Below are 21,574 nucleotides of genomic sequence, written 5' to 3' on the forward strand. Positions count from 1 at the left end.
AGTGGTTAATTCAGTGTGCTTTAACTAAAACTTCAGTTTCTTGATCAATAAGGATCAAGGATTGAAATTGAAACAGAAACTTTCGAATCTAGAGACTCTCAAGGACCTATCCAGTGATTTACTGAACACAAGTCAAACCTAATTTTTAATCTCAAAAAACCCCTCAAAAGTGTTTGTTTACAGATTGAACCAGTTGCTATTTTAATATTCAATCTAAAAGGAACTCAAACATCACATATGTTTGAAATGAGCCTATTTGAACCAGCAGTTTAAATACTCAAGTAGAATGTTTTCTGTGCACTCTAGATGTGTTACTTGCTCCTCCCCCCCCAATAAAACAGACTCCCATTTATGTCTGATATATACTCTGGTCTTCTTTATAGAAGTTTGGGGTCAGCCCTGAATTTGCTATAAAACTGATAAGTGTGTCTTTAACTACATTTTTAACTACAGCTCATCTTGAGCTTTTTTTTTAAAGAGGGGAAAATTAAACTTTCTCCCTGTAAAGTCAACAGAGCTACTGTATCATATTATGGATCAGACTTTCAAATTTTACAAGACAGTCTGGTACTGTGGAAAGAAAAAGAGAATAGAAGCCAGGAAATGTGGATACCAGGTCTAGCTGAGCCATTGACTACAGGAAACTCATTTCCCCTCATTTGGCCTCAGTTTCTTTAAATGTCAAATGGAAATAATCTCTATCATCTCTGCCTCACAGAAAGACTGAAGAATGAGTCAACCAATCAACAAATGTTTATTAAGCACCTACTGTATGATAGTCCCTGTTCTATGCACTGACATTTCTAAGAATGAAACAGCTCCAATCTAAAAGCTCTCAGTTTCACACCTTTAAAGGGGTGACAAGTGCATATAAAATATATGTACAGCACACTTATAAGGCATTTCTATACAAAGTAGTTTCTGAAGTAGAGGCATTTGGAGGGGGATTTCAGGAAAGGTTTTCTGCAGAAGATGGAGTCTGACTTTCATCTTAACGGAAGTCCAGTGAGGTAATAGTAAGGAGGAATGTGCAACAGGTATGTTCCAAGTTAGTGGAACAGCCAGTGAAAGCAGAGAGACCAGAGATACAAAGTCCTGTGTGAAAAACAGAAAGTCAGTTTGGCTGGATTATTGAGTGTGGGAGGGGAAAAATGTCCAATAAAGTTGAAAACGTAGACGGGTGCCAGGTTGTAAAGGTCTTTAAATATTAAATGGAAGAGTTTCTATTTTAGTCAAATGGTAACATCTATACAATATAACTGATGACAATTCAACTCAACGTTTAAGCATCTGCAGAGTAAGACACTGTGCTAAGTTCTGAATAATAATAATGCCACTCTGCTAGTGCTTTGAGGCTTAAATACTTTCAATACACTTAACCTTGTGAAGTAGGCAATACAAGTATTATGGTTCCCATTTTGAGGGAATTGACCCTTCATAACTGGTTCATAGTCATTTAGCTAGTAAAGCATGGACTTAAACTTTTTCCAGGCTATTGTGACATCTAATCTTATTAGGCAAATATTGTCATATCTGCTTCAGATATTAATATTTTACTCTTCCTTCTCCTCCTCCCCTCAATTTATCAAAGAGTGGTTTCCTGATAGAGAGAACTGAGGAACTGGCCATTTGGCTTCACAACTGATCATTTTGCTCATTAATTTGACTGTAATTCAATGATTTAGATTTGGGGTTTTGTCCTCCCTTCTCCTACACCCCCAACATCATTGATTTATGGATTGATTCAAACAGAATTTATTTAGCTTCAAAGACTTAATCTTACCTCAACTAAGAAGATTCTAGGATCCATTTCCAGAGGAGTCAATTTCCCCTCGCCCTGCATCTATCTCACAGTGAAAGATGATAGCATTGGTTATTAATGAAATAAAATTGACCCCAGCCTCTGTGATGACCTCTCCATGCAGAATTAGTTTTTATTTTTTGGTTCTGAAAACCTGAAAAAAACAGTGTCTTAGTCAGAATCTTAGAATAGTTATGATGTGGTTACATTGTAAAAAGAAAGCATAACATTTTGATTAGACTTACTGGACTTGCTAGGTACCATGATATCAAACAAAGAGGACTCAATCAGAATCTCAGAGGATATGAGATCAAATGCTCATTCTATTTACACCTAAACAATCTTAGTTACATCATCTTGCCTTCTTTTAACCCAATTTCTTCATTTATAAATGGAGGATGTTGAATTAGATGACCTCTAAAATCCTTTCTAATTCTAAATAACAATAATAATCATTGTAAAAGACAATAAAAAGCAGTGCTTCCATAAGCAATCCCCCTAAGATTTGAAGGAAAAAGAAGAAACATTTAAAGTTTATATTACTGAATTCATACAAATAAATCTTACAATTATTCCAGAATATCTATGGCTATGAATAAAATCGTGAGTGCACAAGCTAAAGGCTGGACAAGGGAGTGCATCTGCCCAAGGATGTCTTCCTTAGATTATCAGGAGATCAAATAAATAATTTGGTTTGAGGGACTCTGAGGCCCTGCCAAAATCATCTCCCTCATCCAGGTTCCATCAGGCTACCAAATTCTACTATTAGGGATTCATTTCAAGGAGGAGGGAGGAATTAGCAAAATCTTTTCAAGGGCTTATTAATTCTTCTATACTTTACCATAGATGTCTCTATCAGATCATGTCCCTCCCTGCCAAAAGAAAACTAGATAAGAGGTTGACAAACTGCTTTGCTTGTTGACTGGAAGAGAATTATCTGAAAAGGAAGATCAATTTCCTGATTTCATGAGTTTATGGCCAACTAGTCCTGAGACCATGGGCCTACTTCAAAAAAAGACTAATCTTTTCCACCCCTTTGTCCCTTAATATCCACCTAGCTATGAAATTTTCCTGTAAAAAGAACTTTTCATCAAGTGAATGATTTCTTTTTTTATTCTGTTTTGATCACTTTTCCCCTTTGGTGACACTTTCAAATGTGCTTCTTAATAGTCAAAATCAGAAGCAAACCAGGAACCCATGGCAGATAGATGATTTTGTTTCTTTTACTCAATCATCTTGGACTGGTCTCTTTTTACTGGAAGATTTTGGAGAATTGTACACCTGGAAGGAACTATATGGATTACCACTACTATTACTTCATTTAACATTTGGGGAAACTGAGACCAACAAAGGTAAACTCCATTGTGATTCATGTAATTCTGCTAAGAAAGAGTCATCAGAAGTGTCATGGAGATAATTCTAAACTTGGAACTTCAAGATTTAGTTTGAATACCAGCAATGTCATTTATCCCTCTATGGCCATGGACAAATTTCTCTCTGGAATTCATTTAAATGAAATAAGAGGGTTGGACTAGATGGCCTCTGGGGGCCCATCCAGTTCTAAATCTATGATCCTATAACATTGGAGGAACACTGTCTCTTTTCTCTAGCCTGATGTGAGGAAGAGGGAGAAGGGAGGATCAAGATTAAAGCCAGGTCTCCCACACGGCAGCACATCTGGTAGGAAGTGAAAAACTCAGCAAAGTCATCTGGATTTTTCATCTGAGAGATGCTCAACACCTGAACATATGGAAACATATGGGGAGTGGGCTGCATTTTTCAGTTTTGATCCAGACGTCTGGCATGGAGTAGACACAGTTAAAAATCTGGGAAATGCTTTAGACTCCTTGAAATATACCCATTTGGGATGTAGCCTTCATTCTACCATCCAGGTAAAGGGGAAGAGGAACAACATGAATAAATGGATTCACAGATAAAGCCAAACCCCAAAGGTTTAAAAACCACGATCTCCCTCCTCACTCCCATCACTACCACCACCCCCACGGCGAAATCCAAATGCCTGATTTAGGAATTACCTCCTCCCTTGTACCTCTGCCTTTGCCTTCCCTCTGCTGGTAATGCTAAAACATTTCCCCAAAGGCAGAACAAAGAAATAAAAAACTGGCTGATCTACAAAGTAGATATAATCATATCTGTATTAATGAAGAGTGTGAATTTCAAGCTCATTTGCCATCAAGTACTTCCTTGTTAGAGATAATATTAAGTTTAATAATAAAATAACAATTCTATTTTTAAAATTATTATTGTTATTTAATTCTAAAGTATTCTAAATACTTTAATAAATAAATAACTGAAATAAAATACTAAATAAAAATATTCTAAAGTAGAATAATAATCCAGAGTACATTAAAAACATTTTATCATTTGAGCTGACATATATTGAATATCATTCAATATATAATACATTCCCATTACAACAGAATTTGAGCAAGACATTTTCTTTCTTTGGGCCTCAGTTTCCTCCTCTGTAAAATACAAGGGTAAATTGTGGACTGGATTAAGGTGCTTTACTATTCTTACATTTTATGACTGCCAGAATTGTGCCAGAAAGTACAGGCCTTAGAGGACAATAAGCAAGAAGCTGGAACTTGAAGTATCACTTCTGTCTCCTCCTCCATTGTCATCGACCAGACCCCGTACCAAGGAGAGAGACAGCTTGGTGCAGTGGATAAAATTGGGAGCCTCAGCTCGAATGTCACTTCACCTTGTGCAAAATTACTGAACCTCGCTGCCTTAGTTTCCTCATTTGTAAAACAGGGGAGAGGGCTTGCATTCGATAGCTCTCAAGGATCCTATGAGACAGGACCTTACCCAACCCCCTCTGGCCTGAATAACTGTTAAAATGAATTCTATTCCCAGAAGATTTGTTGAGGGACTTGATTCTATCTCCCCTCCCCACAACCCCTTGCCTTTTTTTTTCTATGAGGAAACAACCCACCAGCCTCCCCCCCCTTTCCATTTCATCTCTATTCTTCACAGGTGGAGTTCCCCCTAATTAAGTCTAATACACAAAATCCACACTCATAAAGTGGATACATTAGTGAGTGGTGATTTGCATTACAAAAGGAGCCTCTGGCTGGTTCCCTTAAGTACTTGGCTCCTCTGGTGAGTTAAGGGGGGTGGAGGGGGAGGGAATTTGATTTTTTTTTAAAATCGATTTATACTAAACTTTTCCACAACCTTATTTGTTGCGTAAAACAAGGTATACCTATATACGTCGGGGGTCCCAAAGAAACAGCGCTCCCTGCGTCAGACTCGTGGAGCTCGGATCTGATTCCGAGTCCGGAGGCTTTTGCTCAGGCAGAGCAGGTACACCTTGTACCCACCTGGCAGAGACGCTTCAGTCCCGCTTCATCTCGCCCCTGCCCGAGGCTTCCCCGCCTCCTGCTGCTAGACCCTGAGTTTCTCGGAAAGCCGAGGCTGCTCTCGGCGGGTACCCTAACTTAGCCTTTCATCTCCCATCCCCAGCCCAGCCGCAACTCCCGAACACCTCTAACACCTTCGGCTGAGAGGTAAACGACACAAATCCTAGACTATCTCTTTAAATCTTCTGTAGCCTGGGAGCCCCAGGTAGGGGCCCAGTTCACCCGGGAGCTTCCCAGGGATGGAGGAGAGGACCAGAGAGTGGGGGTGGCTTAGCGAGTGGTCACTGTCCCTTTAAATCTCCGCTTGTTTGGCTGCTATTCGCCCCCCTCGGTTTTCTCCACTGCCTTCAATCCCTGACTGAGCAAAAAAGGGCTTCCTCTTCAGGAAAGGAAAGGAAATGTCTAGGAGGGGGAGGAGGAGGAGGAGGAGAAGGCGGTGGAGGAGGAGGAGGAGGAGGGAAGCTCGGGCCACCAGAGCGCAGCGAGCACAGGGGGACCAGGGGAGCTGGCCGCGAGTCTGCGCTCGCCCTGCTCTGGGCTCTGGGAGGGTGGGAGGGAGGGAGGGAGGGGGGCAGAGCAAGGGGCCGGGCAGCAGCGGCGGCGGCGGCGGCAGCGGCTGCAACAGCAACAGCAGCAACAGCAGCAGCAGCAGCAGCAGCAGCAGAAGCAACAGCAGCAGCAGCAGCAGCCGGGTCCGAGCCGCGCCCCCAGTAGCCACTGAGTCCCAGCAGCCGCTGAGCCCCAGCCGACCTCCCCCAGGTCAAACTGTCCCCTTGCCCAGCGTGGCCACTGCGGGCGCTCGGGTGGCCCCGCCCCCGAATCCCCCTACTCAACTTCTCCGCTCCCTCTCCTGCTGCCAGCGGCTTTGGGGGCTTCTTCCTTCGCCTGCCCAGGCGGGGTCCGGAGAGGGTGGGGGTGAGTGCACGCGCGAGAAAGACGGAAAGGGAAGAGGAGCGCTCTAGAGAGAAGCCGAACCCTGGACTGCCAGGGCCGCGGGACCATGATCTGAGGCAGGGGACTGCAGCGAGCGCGGCGGAGAGTTGGATCCGCTCTTTGGAAGATGAACAACGCAGGTAGGTGTGTCCGCGGGGCCGGGGAGAGGCGGCCGGCGGGGCGGGCGGAGGAGCGCAGCTGCACAGCTCCGGGCTCCTGGGGTCGCAACACCCTCGGACCCCCGACCTTCCCAGAATCGGTTCAGGGTCGCCCAGTGCCCGGCCTCGAGATGTCTGTCCCTGCCAGCTGCGGCCTCTGGGGGCTAAGGGCTGGGCGCCTGGGAGCCTGACTGGCGGGGCGCTGCCCGGGCTCGAAGTGGGAGCAGCGGGGCTCAGCCCTGGCTGGGAATGGGACCTCTTCCTCACGCCCAGTCGCGAGGCTGGACTGAGAGAAGGGGACGCGCTGGACCCCGGGAACTTTTGTATTCCCTGAGCCCCAGGGGCGAGAGGGGAAGATTGCAGCTGACAGGCAGACTGAGGCATTTCCAGCGCTGCGTCCCCCGTTATAGTAATAAAGAAAGAAGCCAATCCTTCCCCACCCATCCCGGGGAGGGGCTCTCTCCAAGCGGAGCAACTGGTGTGCGCCCAGGGAACCGGCCGGGAAGTTAGAGAGCTCGGGCCTCGGAAGCCGATGGAAGCGAGGGGGTTAGGGCTGGCGGAGTTGCAAACCTCACAGGAAGGAGCCTCCTAGCAGTGGGGGTCCCGGGGCCCCTTCCCTCAGTTAGAGGTCCGCCTTCAGACCCTGAGGAGCTGGGACCATCCAACTGAGCTGGTCCATAATTCATTTTGACATTTGGACTGATTTCCTTATCTTTTCTCTGGGAGGAATTAGATTAGAGAGGAGATGGGAGACAGCTATAAAAGAGTCTCAGAATAGGGAGATAGGGAAAGCACCCCCGCCCCGCCGCCCATATCAATGAATCAAGCCTTTATGGCTTCTTTCTGTTGGTTTCCCCCAGCTGTATCTAGAAAACTAGCGTGCGCACCCGTAGATGCCTTTTAGATCCCGGGTGAGAGGGGGAAGCTGCTCCTGCTCTTTCGCAGCCCACCTTCTCCCGGTTTCCGGAGCCTGATAACTAGGACCCCCAGCGCCTCCCCCCTTCCGACCTTTTCAAGCGGATGCCCAGGGAGCCACCTGGCAGGCAGGCTGCCCGACCTGCTCCACTCTCTGGCCCTCTCTGACTCTATCCCGGGGTATGACCCAGAGAAGCTAATTTGCATATGCTTCTGCTGTTCACACGGCTCCCTCCCGGGGATCGGGGTGGGGATTGGGGTGGGAAACGAGGTGTCCTGGTGCCAGCTTTAGGGAGCCTTCCTGCAGCAGGACTGTACTCCCTTCCTTGTGAGTTTACCCACCAGAACAACGAAGTTCCCAACCACGAAGAATGCAATTTAATAATAATAATAATAAAATGCATCTATACACAACAAGTCCCATCCTCTCGGGCAGCCTCTGGCTCGGGATACCTTTTCTATCTTCTTCTTTCCTCACTTCGTGCTAGAGGAAACACCCCTTTTACGGTTCCAGACATCACTTTCTTGGGCCCTCCTCCCTGATATCTTCCATTCCTGCCGAAGGATTCAGAACCAAGGGAGAACATTCCTGCGACCTACTTCGGGGGTCCTGGTGGGTTTGGGAGATGTTCCCCATCTTTTCTTGTACATCTTTTCACCCCATTGTTTTCAAAACTAAATAGAGGAGGAATTCCTTCCTTTGAGATATTAGGGAATCGGATTCCCAAAGGGCCAGGACCTTTGTGGTGAAAAAGAGCCTCTATCAATTCATACTGATGTGCTTAAAGTACCTCTTCCCCCAATTTAAAAATTTTTCAAGATGCATTTTCACATTAAAAAAAAAAGTGACCCCAATTGCACATCACTAAAGAAACAGGAAGCCACCATTTTGCCTGCCTTGGAACCCATATCCTGCTGCTTGCTGCCTTTTTTTTTTTTTTTTTTTTTTTTTACCCTTTTAATGCAAAAAAAAAAAAAAATCACATTGTCTGCTTTGGGAGCTAAGTGCGGGCTGGTGGCAAGGAGTGGGACTGAGTATGACAAAGGGAAAAAAAAAACCTCCCTTGATTTAGGATTGAGAGTCAAAGGAAATGGGTCTCAGATATAGGCACAGACATTTGGGGGTTTCAGAGTGGCATTTGGGGGGGTATGGTGTATTTGTAATTAGTGTGTGGACTGTAACATTCCCTGCAAGGGGAATAAGGTGAGAAGGCATGGCTATTAACTCCATTATACAGAGGGGTTAGTGTAATAGAAGGTGTGTAACTGTAATACCATGTACTATATTAAGAGTGAGGGTGGAAAGAGAATTCTGAGCCCCAAGCCGTCCACCTTGAAACAAAATCCCCACCACCACTTCACCTCCTCCTTCTGAGCAACTCAACTGGAGCCAGAGTCATTTTTTTCCTCCTATGCCCCAACTCTCTTTAAAACAATAGTGAGAAAAAAAATAAAACAATAGTGAGAGTTTCCAGCTTTCCAGAACTGCAGGGATAATGGGCCAGATGACATCTGCTTGTATAAAGCCTTTCCTCCCTGCTCTGTGGCCACCAGAAGCTCAAGCCCAAGCTACTAGCCTAAATTAGAGTCTTAGCAGATATCATTTTATTGCCAGGGCAGGAGCTGGAAGAGAGTAGCTATCATAGGGGAGTATTTTTATAATCATGCCAAGTGATTGGCCATTGATTGGATAGCAAAAATATACAGTCTTTAGAGCTCACCCAAGAACAATGGACTGGATGAACAGCAGCTTAATTATAGATCACTGAGTCATTGTCTAGGTATTTTAGGGGTACTCAGTACTAAAAGTTAAATTAAAATTCAATTGAATGCTGGTATCTGAACATCTGGGTGTGGGAGTTCAATGGGAACTGGGATACATCACAATTAAAATAAACTCAGGACCATGAAATGAACTTCACTATAACTATTTAGGAGCTCACACTTGGTACTTCATTTGCCAAGAATCATGGTTTTCAAGTTGACAGGATCTTCAGTATGTCAGAGTTCATATGTTTAATTTTATAGGTGGGCAAATAGAGGCTCAGAGAAAAGAAGTAACTGAGGAGACTAGAACCCAGTTGTGACCCTTCCTAAACATGTACTGTTTATAGTTACTTGTACCTTCAAAAAGTTGGTCCTCTATCGTTGTTTGTATAATCACAAGCTTGATAGAAGAGGCAGAACCATAGATTGTGTTAGTTTTCTCAAGAACCATACAAACCAGGTACAGGCCAAGTCATCAACGATATATTGGCCAGTAGGTGATAAATGTCTTGACCATGGGAATTTATGAAACAAGCAAATGCAAAATGGACCCCAGACCTAGCTAGCCACCCACTGCTTCTTTAGAAATGATGACAAGTTGGGGAGGAGGCAAAGAATCCTAAGGATAACATGATTTTTAAACCATCAATAAACATTAACTATGTATATCTGAGTTATAACTAGCCATTTTTACTTGGAATTCTGCTGAAATAAAAGAGTGGAATAGTGCTGGTGGGATTGCAGACTGTGACAGGGGAAATGTTTCCATCCTGGGTTAAAGTCCAGTTAAGGCTCCTGTTGACTTTCTTGTGCAGCAAGGTAATTGTATAAATATGTATGCCTATAAAAAGTAAAAAAATAAAAATAAAAAATAAAGATAAAGATAAAATACAAAAAAAAGACTTATTGACCTTTATGTGGTCTTCTTGTCCATTGACCATTAAGTGAATTTAATACTAGAAGCATGGTGCCTGGCACATAATAAGTACTTAATAAATATTAATTTCATTTCCTTTCATGGAATTAAATGAAAAGTGGTTAAGAAAATTTCCATTATCAGAAACCATCAATAGAATTGTGATTTTCCTAATCTTTATATAGGCAAGCAACCCTTGGCACCTTTCTAAGTACTGATTGCCTTTCTACCCACACTTAAATAGGCAACTCGATTAGAGATAATCTCATAGAATATAAGAGCAAGAGTCAAGAATATCTGCCTACTCCAGTTGCCTCATTTTACAAAGTTAGAAACTGAGCCCCTAAGAAGGCTAAAAAGGTTCATAGATGTAGAATTGAAAGGGATCTTAAATGCCATCTCATCCAGCCTGTTCTTTTGGAAATATTAATAAATGAGATACAGAGAGGCTTAGCAACATTCTCTCGAGGCATGTAGCCAATTAGTAGTTGATTTGGGAATAGAAAACAGGTCTCCTAATTCACATACTGCATACACTATAGTGAATTTTTCCAGTGCCCTAAAAGTATCAGATCAAGGGAATATTTTCTCTGGTTGGCAGAGAATGAATGTAAATTCTATAATGAGAAGGAAGAGAGATAGACAAGTAGAGCAACCATGGAAGTGATCCAGGATTTATATAGCAATGGCACGTCTTCTGGTGAGAGCTCTAGCCTTCTACCAACTCCCTCTCCTCAGGTCAATGGCCAAGAACTAGAGGAGAAAGGATCAGCTCATGCCTAGAAAAAAGAAAAACCCAGTTTGGCTGTTGGATTAGATTAATTTTGCCCATAACATGCAACTGGGGGGATCATATCCGATCAGAGTCAAGTGCAATCAGATAGTTAGCACTAAAATCATAGATGTAATACTTGAATCTTTTTTGATTGATCAATTTGATTGATTGATGCCAACTTAAATGAGGAAAAAAGAGAAAGTAACCAAGAGAAAGATGCTAATTGATGCTTGTGTAAATGAAAGACATGAGAATAGCAATTCTACCGATGATTTCTGATAAAGGAAGTCTTCTTAACAAGATCTCCCTAGTACCTTTTCATAGTTTGTTTACATGTATGTCTCTAGTATTATGACCATTTATTTGTCACTGGATGAGAATTTCACAAATAGAATATCAAATAGAACCATAACCAGGATAAGGTGATCAGGGCTTTGTTCCAAGGGTGCCAATATCTAAAGACTACACTTTGTTAGATTTACTCCCATTTTATGACCCACAGACTGAACCCAGCCAAAGACTCAAACTGTGTTTGCAGACAATTCAGATTCCAATCACAGTCTGAGCCCCAAACTCAATCACAGAGCAATCCCAAATTTTGACTACAAACTGACCTTTGATTATATTTTTAGCTTCTGCCATAAATTTTGACTAGAAGTCTACCTTTAACTGTAGCCTTGACCTTATGCACAGGAGCAGAAAAAAAAACAATCCTAGCCATATGATAACATTTACATGTAGTAGAAGAATGAACAAGAAACAAGACCAAGTTCATTGCTTTTGCCATCTGCTACCTCAAATGTTATTTATTGTTGTTCAATCATTTTGAGTCATGTCTGACTCTCTGTGACTCCAACTAGGGTGTTCTTGGCAAAGAAACTAGAGTGGTTTCCCATTTCTTTCTCTAGCTCATTTTATGGATGAGAAAACTGAGGCAAACAAGGTTAAATGACTTGCCCATTTAGTCATTGTCTGAGGTTGGATTTGAACTCAGGAAAAGGAGTCTTCTAGACTAGTAGAGCAGTCCTTCTAAATTTCCCTTCCCTTATTCTGTACACATCAGTAAAAATTCTATATCTGTATATGTTGTCTGCCCCATTTGAATATAATCTCCTTGAGGTAAGGACTGGCTTTGCTTTTTCTTTTGATCTTCAATGATTAGCAGAGTATTGGACCTATAGTAAGAGTTTACTACATTCTTGTCATGGGTTGACAAAGCTGGGCAAGTGCTTTATCCCACTGAGGACAGAGAGTAGTTTTGCTTTTAGCTTTGTAGCCCCACAGTGGACCACCATGTCTGTCTTGTCATGGTTTCTTATTCTAACACTTTACTGGATTTTTTTATCTAATCAATGTGCTTATTCACTCCAGTTGATACAACTCACACGCCTTCTATTTATTATTCCATTCTTGCCCCACCACAGAGGGCCCATAAGACAAGCTAGACTAGAGTCCTTTTGCCTTCATCTTATTCTCTTGACCATGGCACATCTGCTGCTCCTTGAAGGAGAAGACTATCTATTGTCAATGTATCTCCAATACCTAGCACATAATAATCAATTAATAATAGTTATTGGTTTATTAATACCAGCAAGGACACAGGAGCCATCATTTTTTTCTTCAGGTAGCTTCAGGCACAGTGGATAGATAGCTTCCAGGTCTGGTTGTCCAAAAGATTTGAGTTCAAATATAGTCTCAGATATTTACTATTTCTTTGACCCTGGGTAAATCACTAAATGTATGCCTGCCTCAGTTTACTTATCTGTAAAATAGATGTAATCAAATGAGATAGTATTTTTAAATCATTTAGCACAGTATCTGGCACATAGTGAGCACTGTATAAATGTTAATAAAGTCTTATTGTTCTTGTTGTAATTATAATTATTAATTCTCATTTTTGTGTGTGAATGGCCCATCTTTTTTTCCTGGAAAATATTCATTTCCTAGTGCCATCATTAACACCATTACTCCTGTATTATTCACTCCGTCTCTCCATTGTCTTTGGGGGTGATCCTTAGCTTCATTTGTTCTGAGATTGTAGTGACTGTGGCCATACATAGAACATCACTGAAGGAATATTGGTGTTAAAATATGGCCTTTTGTCTCAAGATTAAAGAAGTGTGGGGTCATTCAGAGAACTGTGCCCATAGTAGCATTTAATAAAAGGTTGTTAAATTGAATGGAATTTAACCAGTTTCAGGGAAGATGGAAGGTAGATTCCGGGAAGAACTTCCTGAAATAAATAGCCCAGAGACATTATGGGAAATGTTTGGGGGAGGGTAGGTAAGATGGGTTGGGGCCAGGTTGGCCTTTGTCCAGTTCAAGATATGAGATCCTGTCATTGCAAATATCCTCTGCCCACATTCCCACAGTCACAAGAACATCAATTTTGTAGCTTTACTTGTTTATTCGGGAGGGAGGGCAGGCTTGAGAAAGAATCATGAACCAGACAGGGCAGCTGGTACTTTTCTGCAAGGCTGGTGTACTGTGGGTAACACCTGCGTCCTCCAGCATGTCCTTCCTGAATTTGACAGATGCCACAGTTCCCCTCAGGATGTGGACTAGAACATAGAATGCTAGAGCTGGAAGGGACTTTTGTGATCGGTGAGTTCATCCTCCACCTTTTAGGAAAGTTGTGGAAAGAGATGGAGGGAAAGAGCACCGGACCAGTAGTCAGAAGAATCTTAGATCCAAATTTGTCCTCCTGCTGTGTGAGCAGGAGTTTCTGTTTTCTCAAGTCACCAGATCATTCCCAGGACTAATTCAATCCAATATAATAAACATTTATTAAGCATCTGTTATGCTCTAGGTATTGGGTTTTCTTAGGGAAAGGGAAAGGATATGAAGACAAAATTTAAAACAGCTCCTAACTTTAAAGAAGAAGAATACAACTTATAGACAGGTGGTATTATGCATGATAATTGGAGAAACAGGGGCAAATAAAGAGGTCAGAAGAGGCTACCTACCTAATATTTAATATTGGAAGACCTGAATTCAAATCTAAGTCTGAGATATATATACTTATAAGCAGTGTGGCCCTGGGAAAGCCACTTAACTTGCTTGCCTCAGTTTCCACATTTGTAAAATGGGAATTATAATAGTACTCCTTCCAGGGTCATTGTGAGGGGAAAATGAGGTAGTGTTTATAAAGCATTTTGCAAGCCTTAAAGCATTCTGTAAATGCTAGCTATTATTATAATTGTAGAAAATGGCACATTAGCTTATAATAAAGGGATGTTAGGGATTTGGAGAGTTGGAGGTGAGAAAAGAGGTCATTCTCTGCAAAAGATACAACCTGTGGAGGGACTCATAAACAGCATGTGGAAAACTAAGTTTGGAGAAGCAACAAGCGGTCCACATTATCAGAAAGGACAATAAAATGAAGAAATGACACATTTTAAAATGACCAATGGAGAGCAGGATTCTGAGGGAATCTGACGCAGACCATGTGATCATAGTATATTTTATCCATATGAAACATGGTAAAGATGCCAGGGGCATAGCATATAAAAATGAAAGGGTCCATGTTTTGGGAAAGAAGCCTGAAAGCCAAGAATGGGGGTCAGCCTGTGCTGAGGCTAAAGGTCAGGGGAGGGAAACAGCCTGAAAAGAGTACTGGTCTGGAAGTCTGGAGATGGGATTCTAATCCTGATTCTTTAACTAAATGGAGAGCCTTCTGTCCCAGTCAGGGGTTTGGCCACAGATGGTATTTCATCTAATCTAATCCAGAACCAGACCAATCTCTTCCACCCATTCTTCCCCTTTCCAGGTCTCTCCTTTATGAGTTGTAACCTCATTGATGGCTTGTTTAGCACAGTAGCTGGTACATAGTAAGTGCATAATATTTATTTTTATTCATTCACTCATTCTGGATCTCCATTTTCTATTCTGTAAAGTAAAGACAAGGTGCATGTGAGAACGTTGTGGTAGATGGCTTGACAAAAATTCCAAATTTAATAGTTATAATCTCTGAGATAGAACAAATGAAAAGTGATCTTCTATGACAATTGCAAAACTCATTATTCAAACTTATTAGCAATTTGGTTGAGGAGGAATTATCTTGAAAGATCACAGCTCTCTCACCTCCTGTAATCTTTCCTCAGTAACTCATCACCCACAGATCAATAGGATGCCTTTAATGAAGAATGGGCTGGAGGGGTTGGAGAGAGAGGCTTCTGGGAGGACACCTATTTTTCATGGCCCTGAATGCTCCTATCCCCTTTCCTTTGACATCCCTGTAAAATGCCACCTGTTAGGGGTGAAAAATGAGTTCTCCACCCCCTGGGAGAATAATTTTGCACAAATGGTTAATGTCTGACATGAGATACCTGAAAGCAATATAAAGTAGTGCATAATGTGTAGAGCTGAGCTGGCCCTAATGGGAAAATGGAAAATTGGCAAAATTTATTTCTCAGAGCAGAGTCTTTGGTGCCTTGTCCCAGCCCATCCAGCCTCAGCTAATCCAGGTATCTTTCCTAAAGAAAGTATAGCATGGGATTTTAGTTGGAATAGATAGGAAGTAAGGCAAGAAGGCAGGATAGTGGAGAAAGGAAAAGGGGAAAAAGAAGGAAGGGAAGAAGAAAAGAAAAAAGGAAAGAAGGAAAGAGAAAGAAAGGGAAGGAAAGTAGAGGAGAGGAGAGGAGAAGAGAGGAGAGGAGAGGAAAGGAGAGGAATGAATGGAGGGAGGGAGGGAAGGAGGGGAGAAGGAAGGGAAGAAAGGAAAGGAAAGGGGAGGGAAGAAAGGAAGGAAAGAAGGAATGAAGGATGGAAAGAATAAAAGATTTATTAAATGTCTGTTCTAAGTGATTCACAATTATTATCTCATATGATCTCACAACAAAACCTGAGAAATAGCTGCTCTTAATATCCCCATTTTACATGTCTTCTGTACATTGAATTGATTGTTAGCAATAGTAATAACCAAAGGACCAGAAGATGAGTTAGATTTATAAGATCATAGATTTAGAACTAGAAAGAATCTCACAGCTAATCTGCTCTAGGACAGAAGTTAAGTGGCATACCCCGATTCACACAGGTAGGCAGTATCTGAGGCTGGATTTGAATTCAGAGTTTTCTACTCTACGCTTGGTGCTCTATCCACTGCATTACCAAGCAGATGCTGAAGCATCAGGTAGAAATGGGGATTCATAAGGATCCAGAAGACTGCATGCTGATTTAGTTTTAAGCTATAATTTTAGCTGTTTTGTTAAGTTTCATTAAATATTTCTCCATTACATTTTAATCTGGTTCTGGCTATATTTTGCCAGCTTCATTTTAGTCCTTCCCACCTTATTATTTTATGGACAAGAAAAGCGAGATACAGAGCAGAGAATTAACTTGCTCGAGATCATTTAGGTAATGATATATCCAGAATTTGAACCCAGATACTGATGTATTTTCTTTTTCACTGCTGCTTCTTTGTTCTCAGGCCTTGTTATAACTCCCACTCAGGCAGTGTCTGATAAACTTAAAATATTTCTTCTTCAGGGGGCCTCATGCATTCATATTGGATTCGGCAATGGAATGAATCAATTGATCAATCAATCAACAAGAATTTATTAAGCACCCACTACATACCAGGCATTTTGATAGACCCTAGAGATATAACACAATTCAGTTCTCAAGGAATTTGCATTCTATCCAGAGAGTCACAATGTATATGATTAAGTATATGCCAAATAAACAAAATAAATTGGGTAGTTGAGGGAGGCCTAGTTATTGAAAAGAGCAGGAAAGGTTTCATGCAAAAAATGGAGGGAAGCTGAGTTATACTGAAAGTGAGGGCATTCTTTGAGGCAAAAAAAGGAAAGATAGTGTTCTAAGTGTGGGAGATGGGCAGGGCAAAAACATGGAGACCCAAAGATGGAGTTTCTTGTGAGAAACAGCAAGAAGATTAATTTAGCAAGACTTGTAAAGAGTGAAAAGGGGGGGGGCAATATATTACGGAATCTGGAAAGGTCAGTTAAAACCGGATTCTGAAAAGTTATAAAAACATCTTCCCCCAAACTACTAATGCCTTCTCCTTATATTTGATATTATTTACAGACAATAGGGAACCACTAGAATTTAAATATTAGGGACATGACCATAGACCTTTGCTTAAGGAAAATCACTTTGGTGGCAATGGGAAAGGTAGAGATGTTGTAGAATTTCAGGCACTGAAAGGAAATTTAGGGGCAAGTAGACCTTTCCCAACAATGTCTCAATACTACTTCCTATTTAATTATAAGACTGGTACCAAGCAAGCCAAGGATACCCATTAGCCAATGGATTAGAATCATTTCTCAGTTATCCAGTCTTAAAGATGGAAGAGATTTTCAAGCTCATTCAGTCTAGATATGCTCAGATCACTAATTCCTTCTACAAGTGGTCATTCTGCCTTCCTTCAGCACCACTGGTCAACAGTGAAAATCAGAAACTGCCCATCTTTTGAAGGAGCCCAGGCCACTTCTGAACATATTCCATTGCTAGAAAATATTTTCTTATGTTAAACAAAGATCTCTTTTGCTTCAGGCTTTACTGTAATATAAGACAATTCAGTGGAACATGGCTTCTGCCCTCAAGGTGCTTACTGTCTATGGTATGGGAGGTATGGGATATAAATACAAATAACAATGAAAAATAATTCTTGCTAAGGACATACAAGTGCTATTTGAGGATTAAGGGTCATTTCTGAGGGGTGATGCCAGAGAAGGCTCTAAGAAGGTTCAAATCTCACCTGTGGTGCTTCCTGTCTATGTGATGTTGCATAAGTCACTTAACCTCCCAAGGTTCTTTATCTACAAAAGAGGGGCAGAGGTTCAATTTGATGGCCTCTAAAGCCCCTTCTTGACCTAGACCTATGATCCTTTGTAAGAACTGAGATTTGAGTTAAGCTATAAAGGATTGGCAGGAATTTCTAAATAAAGAGAGGAAAGATGATTTTAGAAATAGGAACTAACATGAGTAGAAGTGGGAAGGCATGAGGAGAGGAAGTAAGGAGTCCATTTGGGCCAGACCATAAGATATATGAAGGGCAATGATCCAAGGGAAGGGTAGAATGATATCTCATTGTCAAGGACCTTGAATCCCAAATTAAGGAGTTCCAATTTCCTTTGATAGGCAGTGTTGTTCTTTCATTTCAGACTCTTTCCCCATTTGGGGTTTTCTCAATAAAAATACTAGACTGGTTTGGCATTTCCTTCTCTAGCTCATTTTACAGATGAGGAAACTGAGAAAAAGAAGGTGAAGTGACTTGTCCAGGATCACACAGCTAGTCAGTATCTGAGACCATATCTGAATTCACATAGGAACAGGTTTGTACATAATGAAGATTTGTGGAGTGATGATGTGAATTTTGGATCTCATGGGAAAGAAAACAGAAGTGACAAGTCAAGTCAGTAAGCATTTATAAAGTGCTTAGTATGTAACTGGCAATACAAATATTTGGAGAAAGAAAAGTAGTGGCTGCCCTCAAGGCCCTTCTGTTCTAATGGACATAAACTGAGTCTGAAATGAATTGGGGGAGGGACAGGGAGTGAAGAAGGTCAAATGTGAAGCTTGGAGAAAAAATGAAGACCTGGCTGGTCCACATTGTTTCCTTAAAATGGAGGTTCTAAGAAAGACCAATTAGAGGAAGTAGCCTCAGGGAAAGAGTATATTTCCACTGAGAGAGGCCCAGGGGCAGAGTGAATTTCCAAAGTAGGAAGACTGCTGTGGATGGTAGGAAAAGCCTAGGGAGACAAGAGTGGAGCCAGGACAAAAATGAAGCTATGATGGTCTGGGCAATTTCCTTAAAATGAAGTTTCTGACCCTCCAGAAGGAGAAAAAAAGGCTTCAGGGGTAGAGTCTATTCACAATGGGGGGAAAGCCAGAAACAAAGTGAACTTCTGGCTGATAAAGAGGCTGTGATATTTATTAAGTGCCTACTCTTAGATGCTGTGCTAGGTGTGGGAAATACAATTACCAAGAATCAAATAAATTCCTACCACGAGGCTACTGTAAAAGCATAGATGAATAATGAGGACTTGTAACAGAGTGATGGCAGTGAGCAAAATTTCAAACATGGCAGACTAAGTGGTACCTCTGGAAAAAAGGGAGAGAGAGAGAGAGAGAGAGAGAGAGAGAGAGAGAGAGAGAGAGAGAGAGAGAGAGAGAGAGAGAGAGAGAATGGTGAATTCAGAAATAAAACATGTTTTGAGGTGAAATAGAGGAAATTCAAATTGAATTTGCGATATATTGCACTTGTAGCATAGGCCATCCAGGTTGACTTGCCCCTAAAGACAATTACCTATATGGAAATGGATATCCAGAAAAGGTAAAGATTGGGGATACAGATTTGGAAGTTGTCTTTTAAAGCTACTAGAAGAGATCAATCAACAAGAAATCCACAAACATTTATGAAGACCCCATTATGTGCCAGGTATTGTTGAAGGACATACCACAAAGAGAAACACTGAGGACAGACTCCTGGGGAATAATGAACTCAAGGAATTGAGAAGAGTAAAGGGACAAAAAATTGATTAAAGAAGCAAGAGAAATGAGAAAATGCAAGTCAAAAAAGGAGACAGTTTTTAGAATGTATTAAGTGATTCAGAGAAATGAAGGATGAAAATTGAAAAGGAATCATTAGATTGGAAATTCAGAGGTCACTAATGAATTCTCCTAGGACAGTTTCAAGAGTGGTGGGGATAGAAGTCAGAGGAGGAGATACTGCAAAGAGAATGAGTGAGCGGTCAGAAAGTGGAAGCAATGGGTATGGGCTGCTTTTTCTGTTTGGTGTGAAAGGGAGGAAAAAGATGGGGTAGCACCTAGATGTCATAGAAGGACTGAAGGAAGTTTTTTATGGCATTACAAGAGGAAAGAATGAGCAAATTCACTTTGATAAGACAGTTATAAGGCTATAGATAGAAAGCCAACCATGTCTTCTTGTCCAAGTCCTCCCAAAAATCCTTCTTCATTCACAAATGCTTCATCATCTGTGATTATATTCTATGACTATATCAATTGAGCTGGGGTGAGAATGGGAGAGGAAAAGGAGAAATAGGGAGAAATAAAATAAATTCCCTCTCCCTTTCACTCTAATCACATCCTTTCCACTGCTTCTCTTTCTAAATTCTCCAAAGATAATGGATTTATGAAGTAGCTAGGTTTCTCAGTGAATAGAGAGCACCAAGCCTGGAGTCATGAAGACCTGACTTCTTAAACCCTGGTCACGTCATTTAATCTCTTTTTGTCTTAATCAACTAGAGAAGGAAATGACAAACCACTGTAGTATCTTTGCCAAGAAAGAAGTCATAAAGAGTCAGAAAGGACTCAACACCAATGGGTTCATGCTTAATGGTGCCCACAAACACCTCCATATTGCCCTGTGAACTTCAACTTTTATTTTTCAAAGACTGTGGACAAAATTCCTATTAATAGTAATTGCCACTCTTTGCACTTGGGCAAGTAATGTGTTCTGCCTTGTAAAATAGGAAGGTTGGACTATAGTGATCTTTTATATCCTTTCCAGTTATGGTTCTAGGATTTGGTGATTCAGAATATCCTATGATGATGATCATTTCCAGGTCATCCCCCTGAGGATTATATTATTATTCCTTGTTTATACCTTGGGGAGCCTCAGAGAAGTTGAATGATATCAAGGTTTTAATAAATAATTAAGTGGACATCAGGTCCAGGTGTTCTTTCTACTAAAATGTTCATCCTCCAGGCGATATTGTTCCTTTATCTGCTTTTTTTTTTACACTTTTCTGAGCCTGTTCCAAGAAAAATTCCTTTAAACTTTATAAACTTACCTCATTTTCCTTCTGTCTTATTAGATCTGATTTTTAAATCTCCCAATTAGAAGGCATCAAGCAAGGAAATGTAGTTTGTCAAGTTGTATAATTGTGTCAATTTACAAGCCTCTCCACTGAAAGGGCTCTTCAACATTGGTGAATTTTCTAAATAACTGAAGCTGAGCCTTTTAAGAAATACCCAAACAACTCTATTTCAACTGTTTTGGATGGAAATCTTTTTACAACGTATCATGCTTCTCTGCCAATTTAAACAGAATATGTTGAATATTATATTTATCCTCCTGAAATGTTGCTACCACAGCTGCTATCCTGTTGATTTTTCTTATTCACTCAGAGTTATTGCAAACATCAATTAATTGCACTGCACTGCTATATGATGATGCCCTCAGAGGATATTCATCAATCCATTCAACAAAAATTTATTAAATCCCTAGTATGCTATACAATAGGAAAGATATTTATCTGAGATTTATTTGGCTCCTGTCTTTAGAGAGCTTATAGTCTAGTTAGAGGATGAGATAAACAGAACTATGAAAATAGCTAACATTTATATAGGTTTTTAAAGTTCAAGACAGCTCAGATTCCTCCTTTAATACCCTTTACAAGTCTTTCCTACAGAAGGAATAATAACAATAACAACACATGTACATGGTGCTTTAAAGATTTGCCAAACACTTTACAAATATTTCATTTGTATTACATAACTCTAGTAGATGCTATGATTGTCTCCATTTTACAGATAAGGAAACTGAGACAGACAGAGGTTAAGTGGCTTGCTCAGGGTCACACAGCTTAAAGCTAAGTGTGTGAGGTTGCCTTTGAACACAAGTCTTTCTGACTTTAGATCCAGCTTTCTATCCCCAGCTGCTCTGCCTTCTCCTTTGAGATTATTTTACACACCGTCTCCCACATTAGAATATGAACTCCTACCTGAATGTTATCTATGTGAGTATTACCTTCTTCCATTTAAAGTATAATTCATCCACTCGCTATAATTGCTGCAACATAAGCTTTCCTCCCCAAATCCCAGGCTCTTTCTATGTAAAATCACAGAGCCAGAGCCAGGATGTGCCTTTGAAATCCTCTATTTCAAACTTATTTTAATGGTAAAGAAACTGGGACCCAAGAAAGTATCAGAACTGAT

At 41.0% G+C, this 21,574-nt stretch overlaps 1 protein-coding gene across 1 annotated transcript in view; it reads left to right on the plus strand.

The window, feature by feature from the left end:
* Window positions 1–5,613: 5,613 nt before the first annotated feature.
* Window positions 5,614–21,574, plus strand: part of FGD5 (FYVE, RhoGEF and PH domain containing 5) — a 176,027-nt gene continuing 160,066 nt past the window's right edge. The window contains 1 exon segment of the mRNA XM_074283826.1: window positions 5,614–6,260. Coding sequence (XP_074139927.1) covers window positions 6,248–6,260 — 13 coding nt within the window. The 5' untranslated portion in view covers window positions 5,614–6,247.

This window comes from Sminthopsis crassicaudata, chromosome 1, assembly GCF_048593235.1.
Source record: "Sminthopsis crassicaudata isolate SCR6 chromosome 1, ASM4859323v1, whole genome shotgun sequence".
Lineage (NCBI taxonomy): Eukaryota > Metazoa > Chordata > Mammalia > Dasyuromorphia > Dasyuridae > Sminthopsis > Sminthopsis crassicaudata.